This window comes from Acomys minous (assembly GCF_964271855.1).
Source record: "Acomys minous genome assembly, chromosome: 3".
Lineage (NCBI taxonomy): Eukaryota > Metazoa > Chordata > Mammalia > Rodentia > Muridae > Acomys > Acomys minous.
This window is the reverse complement of record NC_140485.1, coordinates 115001359-115021716: the sequence shown is the minus strand read 5'-3', so window position 1 is coordinate 115021716 and position 20358 is coordinate 115001359. Positions and strand designations below refer to the sequence as shown.

The 20358-nt window shown below is 44.1% G+C and overlaps 1 protein-coding gene across 8 annotated transcripts in view; it reads right to left on the bottom strand.

Annotated features, from left to right (window-relative positions):
* Positions 1 to 20358, bottom strand: part of AKAP7 (A-kinase anchoring protein 7) — a 119310-nt gene that overhangs the window by 55770 nt on the left and 43182 nt on the right. For all 8 annotated transcript variants that reach the window (XR_014778369.1, XM_084777786.1, XM_084777781.1 and 5 more), the window contains exon 6: positions 9449 to 9561. Coding sequence is in view for 7 of the 8 variants with exons in the window: in XM_084777786.1 (XP_084633912.1) it covers positions 9449 to 9561 (113 nt within the window). In the remaining variant the exon portion in view is untranslated. The remainder of the gene's footprint in view (positions 1 to 9448; positions 9562 to 20358) is intronic.

Sequence of the window (20358 nt, the reverse complement as noted above, 5' to 3'; positions counted from 1 at the left end):
TACCTCCTCAACTCTCCGTCATCACCGTCATCCTCGTCATCCTCGTCATCACCGTCTTTCTCGACAGAACTCCTGACTTCAGCTAACACAACCCGTCCTCAATGTGCAAGAAAATTCCCTCCGTGCACTGACATCGGAAGCCCCAGTCTCACAGAGAAAAGGCTCCCACAGTCCAGCTCTCCAAGCTCTGGGTGACAGAATTGGTGGCATGGGGCTGCGTGCCACCTGTCCTAAGAGGCGGGAGCAAAGGCACCCCATGCATTGGGCTTTTTCATCCTATTTGCTTGAATAGTCCCTGAATATTATAGCAAACAAAATATAGTTTCGTATGGTTAGGCAGGGGGCAGCAGTTAAATATGACAGCCATTAAACACATGATCCAGGAGTTGGGTGAAGTCCTGAAACCAACTTAAAAATGAATGTTTCTCTCTAGGCCAAACAAGAAACACACACACATCCAAGGACTTTCCTTTAGCATGGCATAGACTGCTGTGAGAAGTTGATTTTCAGTATTCATTTGAAACCATAGACTTCTGTGCAAGTAAGTTTATTTTCAACATGCACTGTAACCTTTGCTTTGTCCATAATACAAACTTAAATGTTTAATTATTAACGATCCCCTTCTCTGCTCCAGATATAACTACCCAGATTATATACATGTTCTAAGGTACTTGGGGTCAGAGTGTATCTTTGAAATCAAATTACATTTCATTTTTTTAAAAGCACAGTTTTTTTAAAAAAATGCTTTGAGGGCTCATTGATACATTCCACGCTCAGTTTTAAAGATTTTTAAAAAATAAAGGCTCATTCCATTTTTAAAATACCACTACAGTACTAAAATAAGCAATTAACTTAGTAGGAAAAGAAAGCTTAAGTAGGGTAAATTATTATAGGTTGTTAGAGCTAAAGAAATTACATAAAATGTGTATGCGCAGTGTGTGCCATAGTGCGAGCGTAGGAGAATGGCACCAAGGAAAGGTAGACCAGCCAAGCTTGACCTACCCTTCCTGTGTTCGCCCCATTCTCACTTTGTACACGTCGGGCGACGGCCAAGAAGCTTGTGTGTGGTGGATTTCCCCATCTGTTCAGACTCTTTGCAAGTGACCCCTTCCCATGCCTGAGTTCATTGGTTTAGCAGTTCCCGAATGGCTGGTGGGCCCGCAGGTGCCCGTGCGAAGGTGCCAGGTGTAATTCAAGAAAAGTGGGAGGGTTTTAAACAGGGAAGGCGGAATGCTAAAGCGTGAGACCACTAGGGGGAGCCAACCGAGCAGTCGCTGGGATAGGAGCTGGAAGCTGAACCTGTCTCCGACCAGTTTTACTCTGAAAGAAGTTGGGCAACCAATTATCGGCATCTAACTCAGCGAGAAGGAGAGGGAGCAATTCGTTTATGCTCTGGCCATCGGCTTGAGGGCAATGTAAAAATAATATCATGCTTAGGCCTTCAAGATGGTGGCACAGATTTTGCCAACAAGTAAAAACTTTGCTGCCTGGTTGGCTTCAAGGATAAACCTAGGACTCTGGTAGCTAAATGTGGCTAGCTAGTGCCAGGATTACAGCTGTGCCAGGCTGGCTTTCTTATATGGGTGCCGGGGACCCACCTCAAGGTCCTCATGCTTGCACTCGACTGCCTGAGCCATCTCCCCAGGCCCTACTGTTCTGTTTTTTAAAGTGTCTCTCATCGTAAGGTAAGACTCCAGTGAACGGTGGCAATAAACCGGCTCATATATTTAGGAATGGGAACGTGGTTTTAACATAAACTAATCACACTTCAGTGTTTCAACCTTCATTTCGGCTCCTATCTGGAAGGGGCTCTCAAGAAAAACACAGTGCTTCTTTCATTGTGTGGGCCGTTATACTTAACCGCAGCCAGCCTGCCTGCCCAGCCACTCCAGCAACAAACCTTACAAATAACCTCAGCTGGCTTGCTCGCACGTGACTTCCATTGGTTTCTGGCCACTGTGGATGCATGCCAGTCCCCTACAAGATTATAACGTTCCATTCTCTCTTTTATCCTTGATTAGGAAAATGAACTTAATTACCAGCTGTTGCACATTCCAAAATCCCTGAAAACGGCTTCTGATGAAAAAAAAAAACTGTTTCCTGTCACTCATGGTAAAATTTTTGACAGAACCTTTATATTTAATAAACTCACAGTAACCACAGGGAATTCTAATTAGTTTGAATACTTTGTTATTGTACCTTTTTATACAAGTTCTAAGACTCTTTTTAAAAAATAAATTTAAATTAGAATTTTGTCTGTGGGTTCAAACACTAGTTGAGTAAAAATGTTCAGACACTGTACTTTTAATGAAAAAAAAAAGTTTCAACTAAGCCTAACCTACCAAGACCATTATTTGCACCCAGAGTGAGCAGGGGACCTGCCTAAAGTTGACACCATGAGTGACAGCGCTCCTGGCTTGCTTGGCTTTGAAGCATCCTGCCATTCTACAGCACATGATACAGACAGAGCATCCCTGAAGTGCGGCACTCACTAGCCATGCGCAGAGAATCCTGAGGTGCAACGGGCTGGGAACACAGTGGAGAAGGGAGATCTGGAAAGATGACTTCAGAGGGACACCAGGTTAGGCAAGGAAACTCATGCCACATTTTGTCCTCTGACCAAAAACGCCTTGGACATTATCGGCAATCTGGCCTCTCAGGAGGGATGCTGTTAGTGCGCATGAGCTGGAGTCGCCCATCAAACTGGCTGTCAGGGAAACCACGCTAGCTCACTACCCAGCACATATGCTCCTGCTCACTGCCTTTGCGTTCTCTCGAAAGGCTGGGCCAGCAAGTGTCTCTGGCAGTCGCCACTATGGGCATAAGGCAGGGCTCTCTGGTGCTCTATGGTGTGTGAGTTCAGAGCCTTCCAAAGAGGCTCTCAGCCTATTCCGGGTCCAAGCTCAGACTCTTAGGAAAAATCTAAGACCAACCACAGGCAAAGGTTAGCTGAATCATGGCAAAATCTGGGAGCATGAGGGAGGGGCTACTTTTTGACACTGATTTCTTCCCCCATGCTGTTCACGCCCTTTGCTGTGGTGAACCCGTCCTCTGTGGCTGTGGTGAACCCGTCCTCTGTGGCTGACATGAGGTCTCCTCCCTCCAAGACTTCATGGAAACTAGGCAGGACTCTAGAATTAATGGCAACTAATTCCTCCTAAAATTCAGAGTAATACTAATCTCCATCCCTAGTTACATTATTTCTGCCTTCGAATGTTTTTTCCCAGTTGGTTTAGGCTCTCCTGGGGCCAGTCAGTCTAGCCCAACTGGTGAGTTTCAAACCAATGAGAGGCTCTGTCTCAAAGGGTGTGGACATCATTTCTAAGGATGGCACTCAATGCTACACTCTTTTTTGGCGGAGAGGGGTGAAAACTGACTAGCTCAGAGAGGCAGAAGAAGCACCCAGTCGGTTTTGCTACTTAGCCAACGTCCCAGAAGGAAAAAGCCAAATTGTCAAAAGCTAAAAGTGCTGCTGCTGCTGCTGCTGCTGCTACTACTACTACTACTGTTTCTTCTTCTTCTTCTTCTTCTTCTTCTTCTTCTTCTTCTTCTTCTTCCTCTTCCTCTTCCTCTTCCTCTTCTTCTTCTTCCTCTTCTTCTTCTTCTTCATGCTTTCTTAAAAGGCTATACTCTTGTCTTTTGTCTCTGTATGCGTGCACACAAAACTGTATCCCCCCATGAATACACAGAAGCATACGTGCACTCAAGCTTTAGTGGCCTCTTATAAGAATGGTTCTAATAGACTCATACATTTAAATGCTTGGTCCCACATTGATGAGGAGGTGTGGCCTGAGGAGGTATGTCAGTGGTCCTCAGGGATGGGGAGGGGAGTGGCTTTGAGGTTCCAAAAGCTGGCATTGCCTCCTCTCTTTGCCTTGTGCTTGCAGATCACAATGTGAGCTCTCGGCCACCACCTCAGCATATGCTAGCCTGCCTGCTGCCATGCTCCCCGCTGTAAGGACCATGGACTCTAACTCTTTGGAACCCTAAGCCCCAAATGAAACACTTGCTTTTAGAAGCTGCCTCCCTCAATAGGAAAGTCACTAAAATACATACATATATAGACAAGCATAATTTTTAAATTCTTAAACCATACTCTACCAAACACTGGTGCAATAAAATGAATAGTGAAAACAGGACTTCCTGGTCAAAAACATTTGGAAAAATGACTATACAATTGCATAAAAAAAATTCCCTGCAAGGTGATCCAGCCAGCTCTGTGAACTCACAAGAGACCAGAAGATTTGCTCTGGACAATAAAACATGACCAGCAGCGGTTTTAAGAATCAGCACGTGGTTCTTCAACTCTCTTCTTTCTGCAGAAGACAGAATTCCCAGCTGAAGGGAGCTCAGCCATGCGAAGACATGCTACGCTATGTAAAGACGTGCTACTACGTGAAGCCGTGTTTCGTAAAGACGTGCTACATGAAGACGAGCTATGCCACGTGAAGACGTGCTACGTAAGCACAGAGCAGTCACCTCGACCCACAACACGTGCTGAGTGTGGAGATCCTGGGTCAGACTGACTTTACTTAAGACATCACCGTTGACATCCGCTCCACTGTGTCATTCTTGAAACCCTGAAGACATTTGGAGGAAAACTTAAGAAAAATGCTCATTGAAGCACTCGCTTTGAACCAACACTCTGAAGATTTTCATTAGGCTAACTGTATGATTTCTAAGACAAGAGGGACCAAAGGGGAGTCAATACAGCAGTGAGCTGGCTTCCTGTCTACCGTTCCCCACATATATCTGTGCCATCAGCTCCCTGCTTTGTTACTCCACAAGGTGTAAAGCAGTGGTTTTCGAGCTGTGTCATGCCCAGGGTGACTCCATTTCGCCAACAGCATTTTATAGACACCAACACCTATCCAGAAACACCCATGAGGCACTCCTTGATGACCAACGTAGTCTTAAAAAGTAAAAAGGCATCACCTACAAGCTTAGTAAAGTAGACCGCAGCCATAGAGGCACATGGGCATATTAAAACAACAGGCCAGGAATTATCAAATGCGCCAGACACTCACCTGGGCATCATTAAAAAAAAATAAAAAATCTAAGACTTGATTCAAGATGGATGAGGCCACAGACAGCTGCAGGGCTGAGAACTTCCCACTGTCCTCAGAGCGACAACTTAGCTCCGCCCCAGTGCTGACACTGCTGTTCGTCCTACCCGTTCTCCCATCCAGGTCAGTCCCATCCTACAGCTCTGCAGCCTCCTCAGGTCTACATTTCACCCTCACAGTTGGACTCGGTCCTAACACCCAGTTCAAGCATGACTACACCAGAGCTGCGAGTTTCTACCTGGGTCATTATTTACACCAGCGCGGCTTCTACCTCCGTACCATCAGCTGCCTGCTTCTGTTCCCATAAGGCCTCTGTAACTACTTGAACTCTTTGGATACGCCCCTCTTTAAGTCTTCTGTATCTATTTCCATACTCTACATATATAAATATAGATAAACAGATATAATTTGAAATGTCTGACCAAACTGCTACTATCGGTAATTAAGGCTGGATTAAACCCTGTTTTCCAGCTGCCAGCTGCCTAGGGAAATTGAGATCATGTGACAAACTGCAGCCAAAAATGAAACCTGCAAAGCCTGTGAAGTTAATGCTTTTCAATAAGCTCTGACACTGCAGGAACACAGGAGTTTGCCTGGCTGATTTTTGGCACAGCACGCTCTCAGTAGTTTCTAGCTTCTTAAAGGTGTACAAAGTGTACGTTCTGGTAGCTTTCCCTTTTCAGGTGCCATCTGCAATCATTAGACCATCATAAGCTTTAGCTAGGCTTTTATCAAGAGATGGAAACTGAGCGCAGAAACCGTGAAGCCGGTGAACAGAGGCGGTGGAGTCCATGGTCCGCTGATAGACGGCGGGGAGGGCGTTTCAGAAGAGATTAGAATTCCATCTAGCCTTAGACTTCACTGAGTGAAGTTTTATCTGTGGCAAGGTGTGGTCACAGATCTCAAACCCAATGCTCAAGAGACTCAAGTGAGATCTCAGGTTTGAGGCTAACCTGGGCTACATGGTGAAGCCCTACCTCAAAATGAACAAAATTTCATTACTTCCATTGTATAGGATTATGTATAGTGAACTGTCTGCATTGCACAATTACTTTACAACTGAGATTAAAAAAAAAAAAAAGAGCCAGGCATGCTGGCGCACTCCTTTAATCCCAGCACTCGGGAGGCAGAGGCAGGCAGATCGCTGTGAGTTCGAGGCCAGCCTGGTCTACAAAGTGAGTCCAGGACAGCCAAGGCTAACACCAAAGAAACCCTGTCTCGAAAAACCAAATAATAATAATAATAATAACAATTATCATCATCATTATTATTATTATTATTATTATTATTATTATTAAATTTAAATTTTAAAAAGTACTTAAAGAGATTGGCACCACATACGGAAGTAGGACAGGCAACTATTACTGTACTCCTCTCTTTTTACTTTCTTATCTGATGAAATAAGACTGGAAGTTCGTGATTGCAGCCCAGGATAGTCCACTGTAGGCTCAACTTGATTGGATTACAGGATGCCTCGGAGGCTGCTGACATCATCTCCTTCCTGCCCAGGAGGGGGTTTCCAGAGCAGAGCAGCAGCGTGCCAGTCAGGCTGCAGCAAATGGCAAGTGCAGGCAGTCACCAAGCAGGCAGAGGCCCTGCCTTTTAGGTAAATTTTCAGTTCTCTGTGGTTAACCACACTTTATAAGCACTGAATAGAAAATTTGAGAATTAGCTTCCCTGGGGGTGCAGACCTGTAATTCTGGAGGGCTAAAGAAGGGGTTGAACCATGAATCCAAGGCCAGAGGGGAAACTTAGTGAGGCCCTGCCGCAAAACAAAAAGGGAAGGCGAGAGCTGGCACTAGAGCTCGGTAGACAAGTATTCCAGAGAGAGAGACAATGCAGAAGTCCTGAGTCGTGCGCCCTTCTGAGCACTGTGAACCCCGGTGCTACGCCACCCCATGCATGATGGGAATCAACTCTTCACCAACGTAGCTACCGTGTACACAGGGACCTCCTAGTAGCCACGCAGTAACCATGTCAACTATCAGACCGGCTGTCACAACATCACATTCCGCTCATTTAAATAAGTCTTTTTCTTTTTATCAATTTTTTCATATACTTTTATTTTATTACATATGCATAAAACAAACTACATGCAGCAGGGAGAGAACCATGTGACAATCATGAGTTCTATAAATGTTACATTCATACCGATTTGGCTATTTGTATTTGTCAAGCTTGAAGTAAACATCTTTCCTGTCTGGTTGGGTCTAAATTTCTGAATGAAATTCAATATCTATCCTATCTCATCTCTATTAACTTAAATCCTTTATCTTGATCCAAAAAGATCTTATTCCCCTTACCAACTAAACTTGATTGTTCTTCAACGCCCCTCAGAGACTTGAGAAGGAATAAGACTTAAATTCCTGAATGAGCCAGCAGTGCAAGTTAGCAGCTTCCGAAATGAATAAATTTTGGGACAGTTTACTGCCTGAATAGTCCCCCAACACTCTCTATAACGTTGGAACCTCATCTTCTGCCTTCTGGCCCAATGTCTCTGCCAGACTTATTCGCAAGGCAGGAACTATGGAGGGGCTATTGCTTACCCTGTCTTGGCAGAGTTCAGCCACCGACTGCATAAATAATCCTTACTTTTGCCTAATGATGTCCCCAAAGTACATAGTAGTGATGCTGGCATTTGATGAACACACAAATGGGGAAACAACATCATAGTGGTTAGTGTTACCTGTGGCTTCAGACATTTACTGTGGCCCTTATAACACCCCCTCCACTGACAAGAGACTACTGTAATCTGTTTCCTATAGATTAAGACTTCTAATCTATAGAGTATGAAATTTTATTTCAAGTTTAATCTAGGTCTAGGCCACCAGTCCCTGGCATGTAATAGCTACTGAACAAATATTTACGGAATGACTACGGTTTGTAACAGAAGCGCCCCATATATAGAAATGAATTTAAATGAACTGGCATTGGCCGGTAGGAGGGAGGGAAGACCATGAGACGGAGCATAAGACAGGCTCTGAGACACAGAGACTCTGAACCTCAAGAACGTGACCTCACTGGAGGCATTTAAACCTCCTGGGCCTCCCTCTTTCCTCTCGGGGGAGGAAGTCAATTCTGAGCAGCTAAAGTGCCAAGACATCACATAGGAACAGTCTGAAAGACTGAGCTCTAGACCCTGGAGCATGTAAACGCCCATTTGGTAAATGTGACTGGGTGCTCCCACCGTGCGTTAATATTGTAAAGACAAAGCAACGTGTTGAAATAGGGCAATTACCTTCACCACTGATCTGTCACTCTGGGATTAAGTGTGAAAGCACCTGCAAGAAGGCAGTCCATTGAAAGCGAAACAAGGAAGATAAGGAGTGGGAAGTGGTCAGTCTACAGCACGCTCTGCCAGCAAAAATGATCGTTTACAATAATCATTTTATCTAAGCATATTTTGTAATCATGCCTTATGTCGATATTAATGCATTTTTCACATAGCTATCAAAAATATGCAAGATGTCTCTTTGAGGACACCTTTAACAACAGTCTGTAGAAAGCTCATAAGCACAGGGCGGACCTTCATTCATAGAGCCTTAACAGGAGCAGAGGGAATGCCGAGCAGCGAGCAGACACTGATCTGTAGGATCATTTCACAAATTTTGGTATAACAGAGGCCAGCCTAAGGAACTCCTAGGCTGAACTGGAAATATCAAGGAAAAGTGAGTGCCTGTATGTATCCGTGAGGACCTGCGTGTGTACATGCATGCATGCATGCGTGGCCGTGGGGGGGTTGGGGGGAAGGTGGGGAACCACCAAGTGCTAAAGGAAACTAAAAGACGCTTGTCTTAGCTTGTTACTATAGCCCAACCTTATAGGGAGAAGCGCAGGGAAGGGAAGGGTCCCACGGATACCAGTCCATGGTACCCTTGTTCCAGGCCCCGAGTGGAGGCGATTGCTGAAAGCGCAAGACTGTCTTTAGGAATCCCTGAAAGACTTACAAAAAGCAGAGTCCTAGAACACCCCTCAGCCTGGGCTTGAATAGCGGCCTACGGGGAGCAGCAGGAGAACAGAATAGGACTAGCAGGGCAGGAAGCCCTGAGAGCTAGCTCAAGGAGGCAGAAGCCATAAGCAGGAAAGCAGCACAACAGCTCTGGCGCCATCTAGAGGTTTCTTCTGGGAGTGGTCGCAAAAGAAGCCACAGCGGCCAGGGGTGTGTCAGCGTGCTCCTCACAGCCACGCAGCAAATGAGGCACTGATCTAACAGCCTCCTAGGAACACTAAGATCTTCACCTCCTTGGGTTAGAACTACATTCACCTGGAGTCCCAGGTTAGGGCACAAAAAAACCACAAGACGTCACTTACACCCGCAAGCATGCAGAAGCCTGCTGTGCCCTGGAAAACAAGGCCAGCCTCACAAATAGACGAGCTCTCACCTTCTTCCAGAGCATCGGTGCTTTCGACAGTTTCATAAAGGTCAAGTGAGGCTTAAAACTTCTGCTTTCTCCAGCCAGGATGCCTTTCTCTTGAAACGTTCTTTTCGCAGTCTCTGAAGAAAACAAAAAGAGCGCAAAAATGGCTACTGTGATAAACACATAGTTATCCTTAGTCATTAAGAGGCTGATTCAAGAAGTGACAATTGTGCTAAAAAGACATTCGAAAAAGACAATCGATCGTATATGGTCTCGAATTTGTTTTTTTATGGGTTGTGTGTGTGTGTGTGTCTGTGTGTGTGTGTGTGTGTGTTTCTCGTGCTTTTTTTCTTTGTTTTCATTTTATTTATTTGCCTAATTGTTTCTGGGGGGGCATGGAGTTGGAGGGGTAGGGAGGGATTGGGAGGAGATGAAGGAAGGGAAATCATGATCAGAATACAGTGCATGAAAAACACTGTTTTTAATTTTAAAAACATTTAAAAATAGCTATTTGCTATTTCTTAGAGATAGAAAGAAATACAGTGAGTGTGTTAACAAATATTGTGACAACTACACTTCCAGTGATTGCAAAGACACAGTACAGTACACAAAACACCATCATGAAAAGAGCATCTCACATAAATAAAGCCTGTGTTTTCCCCGCATGATGCTGCCTCTCAATGGCCATATCGGTGGTTTCCTTATATGGCAAGAAAAGACTGGCTGGTCTGCCCCTACCTTTCAAACCCATAACTCCTGAGCAAGATAAAGAAAAGAACTGCTCCCAACAAAATAAGAAATGGGGTGTGGCTCAGTGGGTAAAAGGACTTGTTTGCATGTGTTAAACCTGAGCTCAACTCTGTGTCATGCATGTCATAAGCTGGGCATGGCTGCACAGGCCTGGAACTCCTGCATTGTGAGACAGAGACACGAGGTTCCTAAGAACTGGACAGCTCAGTGAGAGACCCTGATGCAAGGCAACAGAACAGAGAGCAGCAGAGAGAGACACCTGCTCTGGCCTCACATGTATGCAGCCACTTATTCTTGTGCATGTGCACACACTCATACACATACACACACACACACACACACACACACACACACACACACACATTATAAAATAAGAAACAAACATGTGAGCCACGTGTGTACAAGGGAAGTGCCCGGACTATGGGAAGCATGCAATCCAAAGGGTCGGAGGTAGCAGCAGCTGTGTATACAAGACTTAGAAAGTCTTCCTCTTCCAGTAGCCAAATGGACAAATCTCAGGGTGGGGGAGGGGCATCTAAGACATGACAGTAGAAAGGGGACCATGAAAGGGTGAGCAAGGCAGGGTAAGGACATGTGTGTGTCTAGAAGGCAGAAGGGAGAGGACTGGAGGGAAGGGATAAGGAGGACAGAGGTGGTGGAGATACCACGACCCAGACCTGGCCAATAACTCTGAAGACACAAACTACATAGCATCTTGAACCAGCAACTCCACTTGAATAACACAGGGAGAAAAAGATAGTGGCACGTCAAATTCTACACACACAAAAGTACTGAAACATTGTCATGAGTTTTCACAGGCTGGATACGACTTCCGCCACTAAAGATATGGCTGATAAACGACCACACCAAGGTACCGAGAAGACTATTACACCACTGACAGAAAGAGTGAGAGTGTCACACACTGACCTCACAGCAGTTGGATCCTGCTGTCAGTACACAAGCCACATGCTAGAACATGCAAACTGGAAGCTGGAATTCTTTTTCATGCACGTGCAAAACTCCTGCTCTTGAAGACCTGTTAATAAACGCCTTATGGTTTTCTATTTACCCGAGAGTAGACAGAGGGAGGAATAACACAGTGAAGTAACTTGAAAGGACAAAAATGAAACCCAAAAAGCAGTGGGGGGCAGGGGGCAGAGGCTGCACTGGCCTGGAGCTACAGCAGTGTGGGTGGCAGAGGCAAGAGGGTCGCCAAGGGAAGCTATGCAGACAGGTGAGCCTTCAGATAGCGGGCAATCCCTGTTTCAACAGAACCAGGTGGAGAATGGAGGGGAAAGTTACCCAACGTCCCCCTCTGGACTTTCCGCGTGGACACACCCACCGGCACGTGCATCAGCACGCACACACATATGACACCCCACGTGAGTCAGTGCTCAAGATAGCCTTCCTCATTAGTAGTGGAGAAGGAAGTACGGTTGAATGGGGCTAGCTGCTACTCTGGTCACGTTTCACTCCAAAGCCCTGATGCTGAACTCCTTAAAAATGAAAGATGTCGGGCCAGCAAGATGTCACCAAGCCTGGGGAGACCTGACTGCTACAAAGTGTCTCCTGTCCTCCACATATGTGCTGTGGCAAGGCCATGTACTTGAATACACATACACGCATGCACACACGGGGAGAATTGTAAAAGCAAATAATGAAGGGTGTTTTCCATGCAGTACTGGAGCCAGTCACATGCTTCAGTGGTAGATGCCAATTTGGGTGAAGACCAGAAGTTGCTAATGATGCATAATAATAAGCAAAACTATTTGGATGGAAACAGAGTTCAGGGTAGCAACCTCCTCCTAAACGAGTCTTCCTTAGTGTAAGAGTTCAAGGTTTGTCCAGAGAACTTAAAACAGATACATGAGATCTTATCATTTTTCCCAAGAAAATAAAGGATTTTGCTGTAAAAGAAAAATAGGCCCATGTGAAGGTAATAAAACAACATGGCTGCAGTTCAGAGAGACTAGCAGAGTCTGGAAACAGGAACAGCTGAATGCTTACCATACTACAAAATCACAAAAATCTCATTTACTGATGGCAAAATTCTCAGTGCTGGGGTCCAGCGTCATTAAATTTTATTCTAATCATAATGAAAAAAGCGGGGATGGGGTTTCGGCAAGAGCAATTTCTATGTGACACAAACTGTATGTTGACCAGAGTGAACATTCTGAAATTCCACACAATTCCTCTAACTCTTCCCCCTGGACTGAACTGTCCTTGGAGATGGCCATTCGTGGAATCATAATACGATGGATGGGGGTCAGGTTATCTGGGTCTTCAGGTACCACGTGGCATCTATCCATGCTTGATTTCTGCGGCTAGGTCCCCTCTGATTCCCACACACGTGAGGGCTTTCTGCAGTGTCTGGCCCTCCTGGCACGGCACAGCAAGCAGCCACAGGACCGTCAGAGGTCCTTCACTGCCCTCCTGCAACTCTTGAACACAGGGGAACTAAAGTGTGGGCTGAGAGGGGAGGGGACCGAGGGGCCACCGGGACAGAAATGGCATCTCTCAGATGATAGCTGGGAGTGCAGGGAAATCTGGCTTTGCTCCAGCTTCCTTCTGGCTTTCTGCTGGTTTTGGTCACAAGATGATGACAGGGAGAAGCCACGCCTTTGCTTGGCCTCTAACTACATTTACAACTGTATCTTCTCTAGGATCAGGTGCCCCCCCCCAAAAAAAATTTTTTTTTTGATCACCACATCACTGTGGAAACCACAACATCTTTCTCTACTGTTTTCTCACGAGGATGACTGGGCAGGGTATCGGGAGCAACAGGAGAAGGGAGGAGAAACTTCGATCATTCCTCACGTTGTCCAACTGTGTGTGAAACCCTCACTGTGGTTCATTTACTTTTTAAATGCTTACTACATGCCGATGTATGCTGTGACACATACTATGATCATGTTACGTGGGTTTGGGACATGTCTAAAGCCCTTCTGCCACGCATTGGCGTCAAATGGCTTTTCCTCCCTCCTCCACAGTAATAAAGGGTGTACCACAACAAAACACTAAAAGGCTGGCAAAGCAGTGCCTGCTAGCTGAAGATAGACACAGCTCTGGCTGACTGGAATAGGGGAGGAGTTCATGTAGCCATTAGAATGCTAAACATCACGAGGTGCCCCAAGGTCTGTGGAGCCCAAGACATCAAAACCTCTTCTTCTCTTCTCCTGACCACTGGGTGCCACAGATGTCCCCACTGAAGCCAGGGTATGTCTGACCAGGCAGAGCAGACAGCCCAGAACCCAGCAAGACTGCGTCATGAAGCAATCAAAGCACTCGTAACAATTACTATCCCTTTGCTCCTCCTTGTATTGATAACGTTCTCAGCTGTTACAAGACTAATCAGAGTTGATACCCTAAGAGCATATATAGGGGGAGGAGGTCCCCCACAGTCACAGACATAGGGGAGGGGAGTAGGGGGAAGCAGGAGGGAGGGAGGAATAGGGGGATACAAAGGATGGGCTAACAATTGAGATGTAATATGAATAAATTAATAAAAAATTTAAATAAGGAAAAAATAAAAAGTACTAATCAGAGTTGAAGCATTAGGCTAAACTACACAAAAGTGTTATTTCCTTAAGTCAAAACCACTTGAACACCGGCAAAGTGCTATGGTTTAACCATACTGTGGTGGGCTAATCTGCTAAATTGCTAAAGTTTGGCCCATGAGATTAAGGCATAATTTGAAGATTGGGATTTCAATGTTTACCTGTTAAAGAATTATCAGGGAACAGAATCAGCAGAAAGATGTGGCCACACAAAGGCACTTGCTGATTTTCTTTCCTGAGCACATACACAGGCCCATAAACACAAGATCTCCTGAGGGCAAGTGCACAACACACAGGGCTCCACAGGACTATCCAGGCACAGGACTGTCTGGTGCTGAGAACTACCAGAAACTGCAGTGGACAGAACAGATTCTTGTTAGCCAAGTCCACACGGAGGCAGGGGCATTTCAGCCACTCTGCTTTCTGCACTGTACATGTTACCTTATTGATATAACAATCAAATGCATCTGAAGCAATGTTTATAAATCTACTGGTTTTAGTTTCGTCTGATTTTGACACGACTTCTCTCATATCTCTCTGGGCCTAAGTTATTTTATGATATTTATTGAAAATACTCTTGAAGATTTGTCACAGAGAAGATTTAATTTCATTGGAGCATTTTCTCTGTACATTGCGTTTTTTTAAGTGTATGGAGTCAGGGAAGGGAATGTCTTCTTTCTGAGAGGTATTTCTTAAAGCGTTTGCTCCTAGTAGAAGCATAATCTATTGCTTACCTTGGGTCCTGTGTAGACATTACACATACATCACTTTTGAGATAAAAGGTTTGTACTAACGTGAAAATCACATGTCATTTTTCCTCTCTGTTCACTTTTATTCTGGAGGGGAGCTCATGAGTAGTTAAAGAGGCTGTCAGTTCTGCCTAGTAAGACAGAAATTCCTTCACGCGCTAAATTGAAAATCACACAACAAATATATGAGGCACCCTTCAAACCTCAGCTCAGTGTGCTTCCTAAATAATACAATTTATCTCAGATATGAAGATGAAGAGTTGTCTGAAGAAAAATTTATTCAAAATATGCTTTATGGGGTGGCAAGATGCCTCAGTGGACCTGAAAGCACTTGTGCCAAGCACTGAAAACTCAAGTTCAATGCCCAGGACCCACATAGTAGAAAAGACTGCTATAGGTTGTCCTACACACATACACACACACACACACACACACACCACACACACACACACACACACACACACAATCAAATGTTTATATACTCTTTATAATACTAGCTCTTGCTGAACACTGAAACAATTTAATGACCAACACTTTGATAAATAGCTGTATCTGTTTTTCTAGATTATATTTATCTTTATAGCTCTTATTAAAATGGATTCTCTAAAAGTACGGCAGCAATAAATTCATACTTAAAAATAAAGAAGTCCCCACAGAGACTGAGCCACAAAACAGAGAGCATCCACGGGGTGGACCTAAGCCCTCGGCACATATGCATCAGTGATCAGCTTGGTCCTCATGTGGAAGTCCTAACGGCAGGAGCAGGAGCTGTCTCTGACTCTGTTGCCTGCCTCTGCATCCCTGTCCCCTAACTGCACTGCCTCAGCTAGCCACAAAAGGAGAAGATGTGCCTAGTCTTACTGCAACTAGATATGCCAAGATGGGTTGACATTCATGGGAGGCCTCCCTTTCTGTGAGCCTCTTTTGAGGAGAAAGGGAGGCCAGAAGGATGTCAGGGAGGTGAGGTGAGAGGGAGGGGCTCGGGGGAGAGGAAGGAGGGAAAGCTGTAATCGGGATGTTAAATAAACAAATATTTTTTTAAAAAAGAAAAAAATAAAGAAGTTACTAAACATTGTTGCAAAGTAAACTATTGAACTGATTTTATCAGAATCCTTCACTTTTAACTACGTACCCATTTTTGCAAACCACTTATGCTTTCCTGCCTTCCCTTTTACCATTTCCTCAAACTCTGAGGCTCTTTATATGACAACACTGTAATTGGGACCCTAGTAATTATGCTCCCTGACAGATATACCACAATAGGAATGCAAGTACTGGGCTGGAGAGATGGCTCAGCGGTTAAGAGCACTGGCTGCTCTTCCAGAGGTCCTGAGTTCGAACATTCCCATCACCCACACGGCAGCTCACCACTCCACTTCCAGAGGATCTGAGACCCTCTCCCAGACACACACACATGCAGGCAAAACACCAATTTAAATAAGATAAATAAGTTATTTTTTTAAATGACAGTGGCCCATGACTTCTGTCCTTCAGCCTATTAATATGCTATACTTACATCTGTTGATTTGCTTATGTTGAACCGTCTTGCATCCCCATAATAAAAATAACTTGCTCATGGTATATGATTTTCTTAATGCACTCTTGAATTCAGTTTGCCAGTATTTAGTTGACAATTTCTGTGCTTATGTCCATTGGAACAACTGGTCTATAAATTTCCCTTTTTGTTGTGTTTTTATCAGGTTTGACAGCAGGGTAATAATCTTGGCTTCAGAGAATCAGTGTGGTCATATCCCTTTGGAGGGAATAAATTGTTAGCAATAAAGATTTAAGATGATTACGAATATTATTTTCCATTCATCTAAAATAAGTTGGAACTAGGGATGCCTCAGCAGGTAACAGCACAGGCTCCTCTTCCAAAGGGCCCACGGCCAATTAGCACCATCCACATGGCAGCTAACAACCACACACAGCTCCAGTCCCAGGGGATCGGATGCCCTCTTCTGGCTTCTGCAGGCACCAGGAATATAATGGTACACAGGCTTTACATTAACGCAAAACGTTCAGCAATAAACATTAAAAATGTTTTGTTTTGGTTTTTAAAACAGCATTTCTCTGTGTATCCCTGGCTGTCCTGGAACTCACCCTGTAGAGCCAGGCTGACCTCAAACTCTGAGATCCACCTGCTTCTGCCTCCCAAATGCTGGGATTAAAGGTGTGTGCCACCGCTGCCCAGCTGAAAATAAAACTTACTTTTTAATGTTATATTAAAAACCCCTGTAGCTCACTTATCAAGTACACTCCCTTTACACAAATGAAAATCTTAGCTGGGTACTGTGGCATGTACCTGCTGCAGGATGCTGAGGCAGAGGGATGTGAATACCATGTCAGCTTGACTTTCTCTTTAAAAAACAAAACAAGCCGGGCGTGGTGGCGCACGCCTTTAATCCCAGCACTCGGGAGGCAGAGGCGGGTGGATCGCTGTGAGTTCGAGGCCAGCCTGGTCTACAAAGTGAGTCCAGGACAGCCAAGGCTAACACAGAGAGACCCTGTCTCGAAAAAAACCAAAAAATAAAAAAATAAAAAAATAAAAAAATAAATAAAAAACAAAACAAAAAAATAAAAAATAAAAAATAAAAATAAAAATAAAAATAAAAAAACTACCCCAAATGGAGCTGGTAGCTGCAGCTTTCTCAGTTTGCCAATCAGACATTTGTGTGTCTAACGACAACAGCCTTAGCAAGGACTACAGTGACCTGCCTGCTTTTCTGAGATAATGGAGCTGCTACTGTTTTCCTGCACATTGCTTTTAGACCTTCTTCTGCCGTGCTGTGGATTGAACTGAAGATCTGTGAGTGCTTGGCAAAAGCTCTGTGGCTGGACTATATACATTCTGAGCCCTAGATTGTTTAAAAAAAAAAAAAAAAAAAGGAAATGCCATCTTTAATTGTTTCTGCAGAAAAACAAAACGGTAACATGCGAAGGCCAAACCTCATGCTTCTCACACCCAGATATCGGGGTGTTAGGGAAGACGCGGGCCTCCCTCCCGCCTACAAGTGACACTGACAGCTTGTGGATGCTGACTGGTCAACACTGAAGCTGCCACTGAGGACAGGCAAGCACAGGCTAGAGTTGGTAATTAGGACTCAGACATTATCAAAAACAGCCCCTTTATGTGCTCTGGTATTTTAGTGTTTTGTTTTGCTGCTTCAGTTTGGTTACTGGGTTTTGAGGCGTAGTCTCACAGCCCAGACTGGCCTCATTCGCTATGTGATCAATTTGGACTTCTGATCCTCCTGCCTCTGCCTTCCACATGCTAGGATTACATGCGTGCACCACAACACCCGGCCTAAGCAGAATCCTGAGCTGAAGAAATCTAATCTTATCGTTCTTGTCCTTATCTGTAAAGTAAGTGGGGAAACTAACAAATTATTTGCTTAAATGATGATAGTGCCTATATGGGTTCTGATTTTTAGGATGATATCATTTAAAACTCCAAGAATTATGCCTTGTGGTAACTGAAGGTCTAAGTGCGTTACAAGAGTTCTACCCCATGGCATGGAGCTCATAAAAAGAAAGCGGTAAGAGAGAAGGTGTGCATATGACTAAGGTGGCCATGACCAGTAAACCATTTACAGTAGTCTCTAAGTTCAAACCTCCACACACATAAAAAGCCAGAAGCCAGTCCTTTAACAACAAATGATCTTATGTTTGTGAGCGCATGCACATGTGTGCCCAGCTGTCTGGAAAGGCCAGAAGAAGACATCAGATCCCTTGAGGCTGGTGTCCTGTGCTGTTACGAACCACAGAAGATGCTATGAGAATCAAACCCAAATCCTCTGTAACCAGCGAGCCATCTCTCCAGCACACACTAGTTCTTCATGTTTAAATGTACTGGCTGCTCTTAATAAATTTATAAAAGAGTTCTATTAAAAGAACAAAGCCAGACCTTACCCAAGCACCTGTCTATCCAGAAGGTCTTCTGAATGAAACACAATTTGTAATTCAGACTAAATAGGTACTATTATTTTTTAAGTGTGTGCTTTATTAATATAACCTTTATAAAAATTTTAAAGCCCTCAACATTCCTAACATAATGATATTTAATTACCGTCTTAATGTGCTCTAAAAATAAGGAAAACCGGGTCGCTGAGTTACTAAATGCTATCTACACACATGTAGTTATGACGATAGCATGAGTCATGTCCCTGTAAGTCAGCAATCTTGCTTTAATCATCTTCATCTCAAAATAAGTTTAAAATTATAATTTTAATACAAGATGTGTAAAAATAGCTGTTTTAAATTTCCACTTGTAAACACTGAAAACTAAATCATATTACAGAACATATTTAAAATGGAGTTGCTTATATACATGGGTTCGTTTTTTAGTTTTTTGTTTTGTTTTGTTTTGTTTTGTTGTTGTTCTTTGACATTTACGAGTTAATACAATGTGTATTGATCATGTCCACCCACCACCTCCTCGCTCCAGTTTCCCCTCATCCCCTGACACCATCTCCCTCCAGGTTTCATGCCTTCATTATATTTTTAAATGTTAAGTATTTTTATGTGTGATATGTGTGCTCCAAATGAGTAAAGAGTGATTCTTCCACCCTGTACTCAGAGTCTACAGCCCTCCAGAGTGTGCCTAGGGAATTCTAAAAATGTCATCTCTATAAACAGAACAAGGGCGACTGCAGCTTAATTATGAAAATTAATTCCTGATATTATGCATGATTAAACTCTAGGAAAGGATTAAACTTAGAACTTTTTAGATAATCACTACCACATTTCTTCGTGTTTTTATAACGTGTTAGCTGTAAGACAGTACGCCTGCCTGTCTCCTGAGTGCTACTCCAACAGTAGCTCTGAGGTGAGCTCTTCTGAGAGAATTAGTCAGGTTTTACAGATAACCTGGTTTCACTGTTGTCAGTTTTTAACAACCGTCATCTTCTGTTCCGATGGATAATGGACTACAGGTTAACCTAGCTTAAGTGCCATTCTCCTAAAGCATATTTTGTTGCTCTAATTTGGCAAGGGGGGTGGGGTGGGGGGACAGTGAGAGCTCTTTTTTTTTTTTTCCCCTGCCCTCTTTTTCCTCCTGTGTAGGAACAGACTGACCATGACCCTCAGGAGCCACACCAACCCCTCACAGGGAACCCAGTGATCATAGACTTCAAAGAACAAAGCTCATCCAGGGCCAGGGGGATGATTCTGTCAGTGAAAACTCTGCAAACGTGAGAGCCAGAGTGTAAGTGAACAGCCAGCACCACACAAAGACCAAGCATGGCTGCCTGTGCCTGCAGCCTCAGCAGTGGTGCGGGAGGGGACAGGCAGATCCCATGAGCTCCCCAGCCAGCCTCGTTGAAAGAGCGAGTTTCTGCCTCAGTGACACCTTGTCTCCAGGCAATAAGACGGAGAGCGACAGACAAGTGACAGTCACAAAATTATTACAGTCGTGTGTACACAGAGAGTAACTCAGGAATCAGTTTTACTTATCTGTAGAACATGCTAAGGTAACACACTATTATATTAGGTAGCATCAATGAAACATAGAGTATAAAAATAATAGTTTATTTAATCTGAGTTGTAACTGACCTTTACCCAAAGAGAATTTAAAACAGGAAGATGCTGAAGGAAGCTTTAGTTTTCTTTTCTTTTCTTTCCTTTTTTTTTTTTTTTTTTTTTTTTTTTAAGACCAGGCTGGCCTGGAACTCACAGAGATCTGCCTGCTTCTGCCTCTGCCTCCCAAGTGGTGAGATTAACCGTGCTGAGATAGCTTTAACTTTCTTAAAATTTAATTTCACTCATAGCCTGCTCTGGCCGCTGCATGCCCCTGCACAAGCTCACACGCATGCGCACAGTTCATTCTGAGATTATCAAGATGGCTGAGAATCAGAGGAGCATTCTTATGCCTGTCACC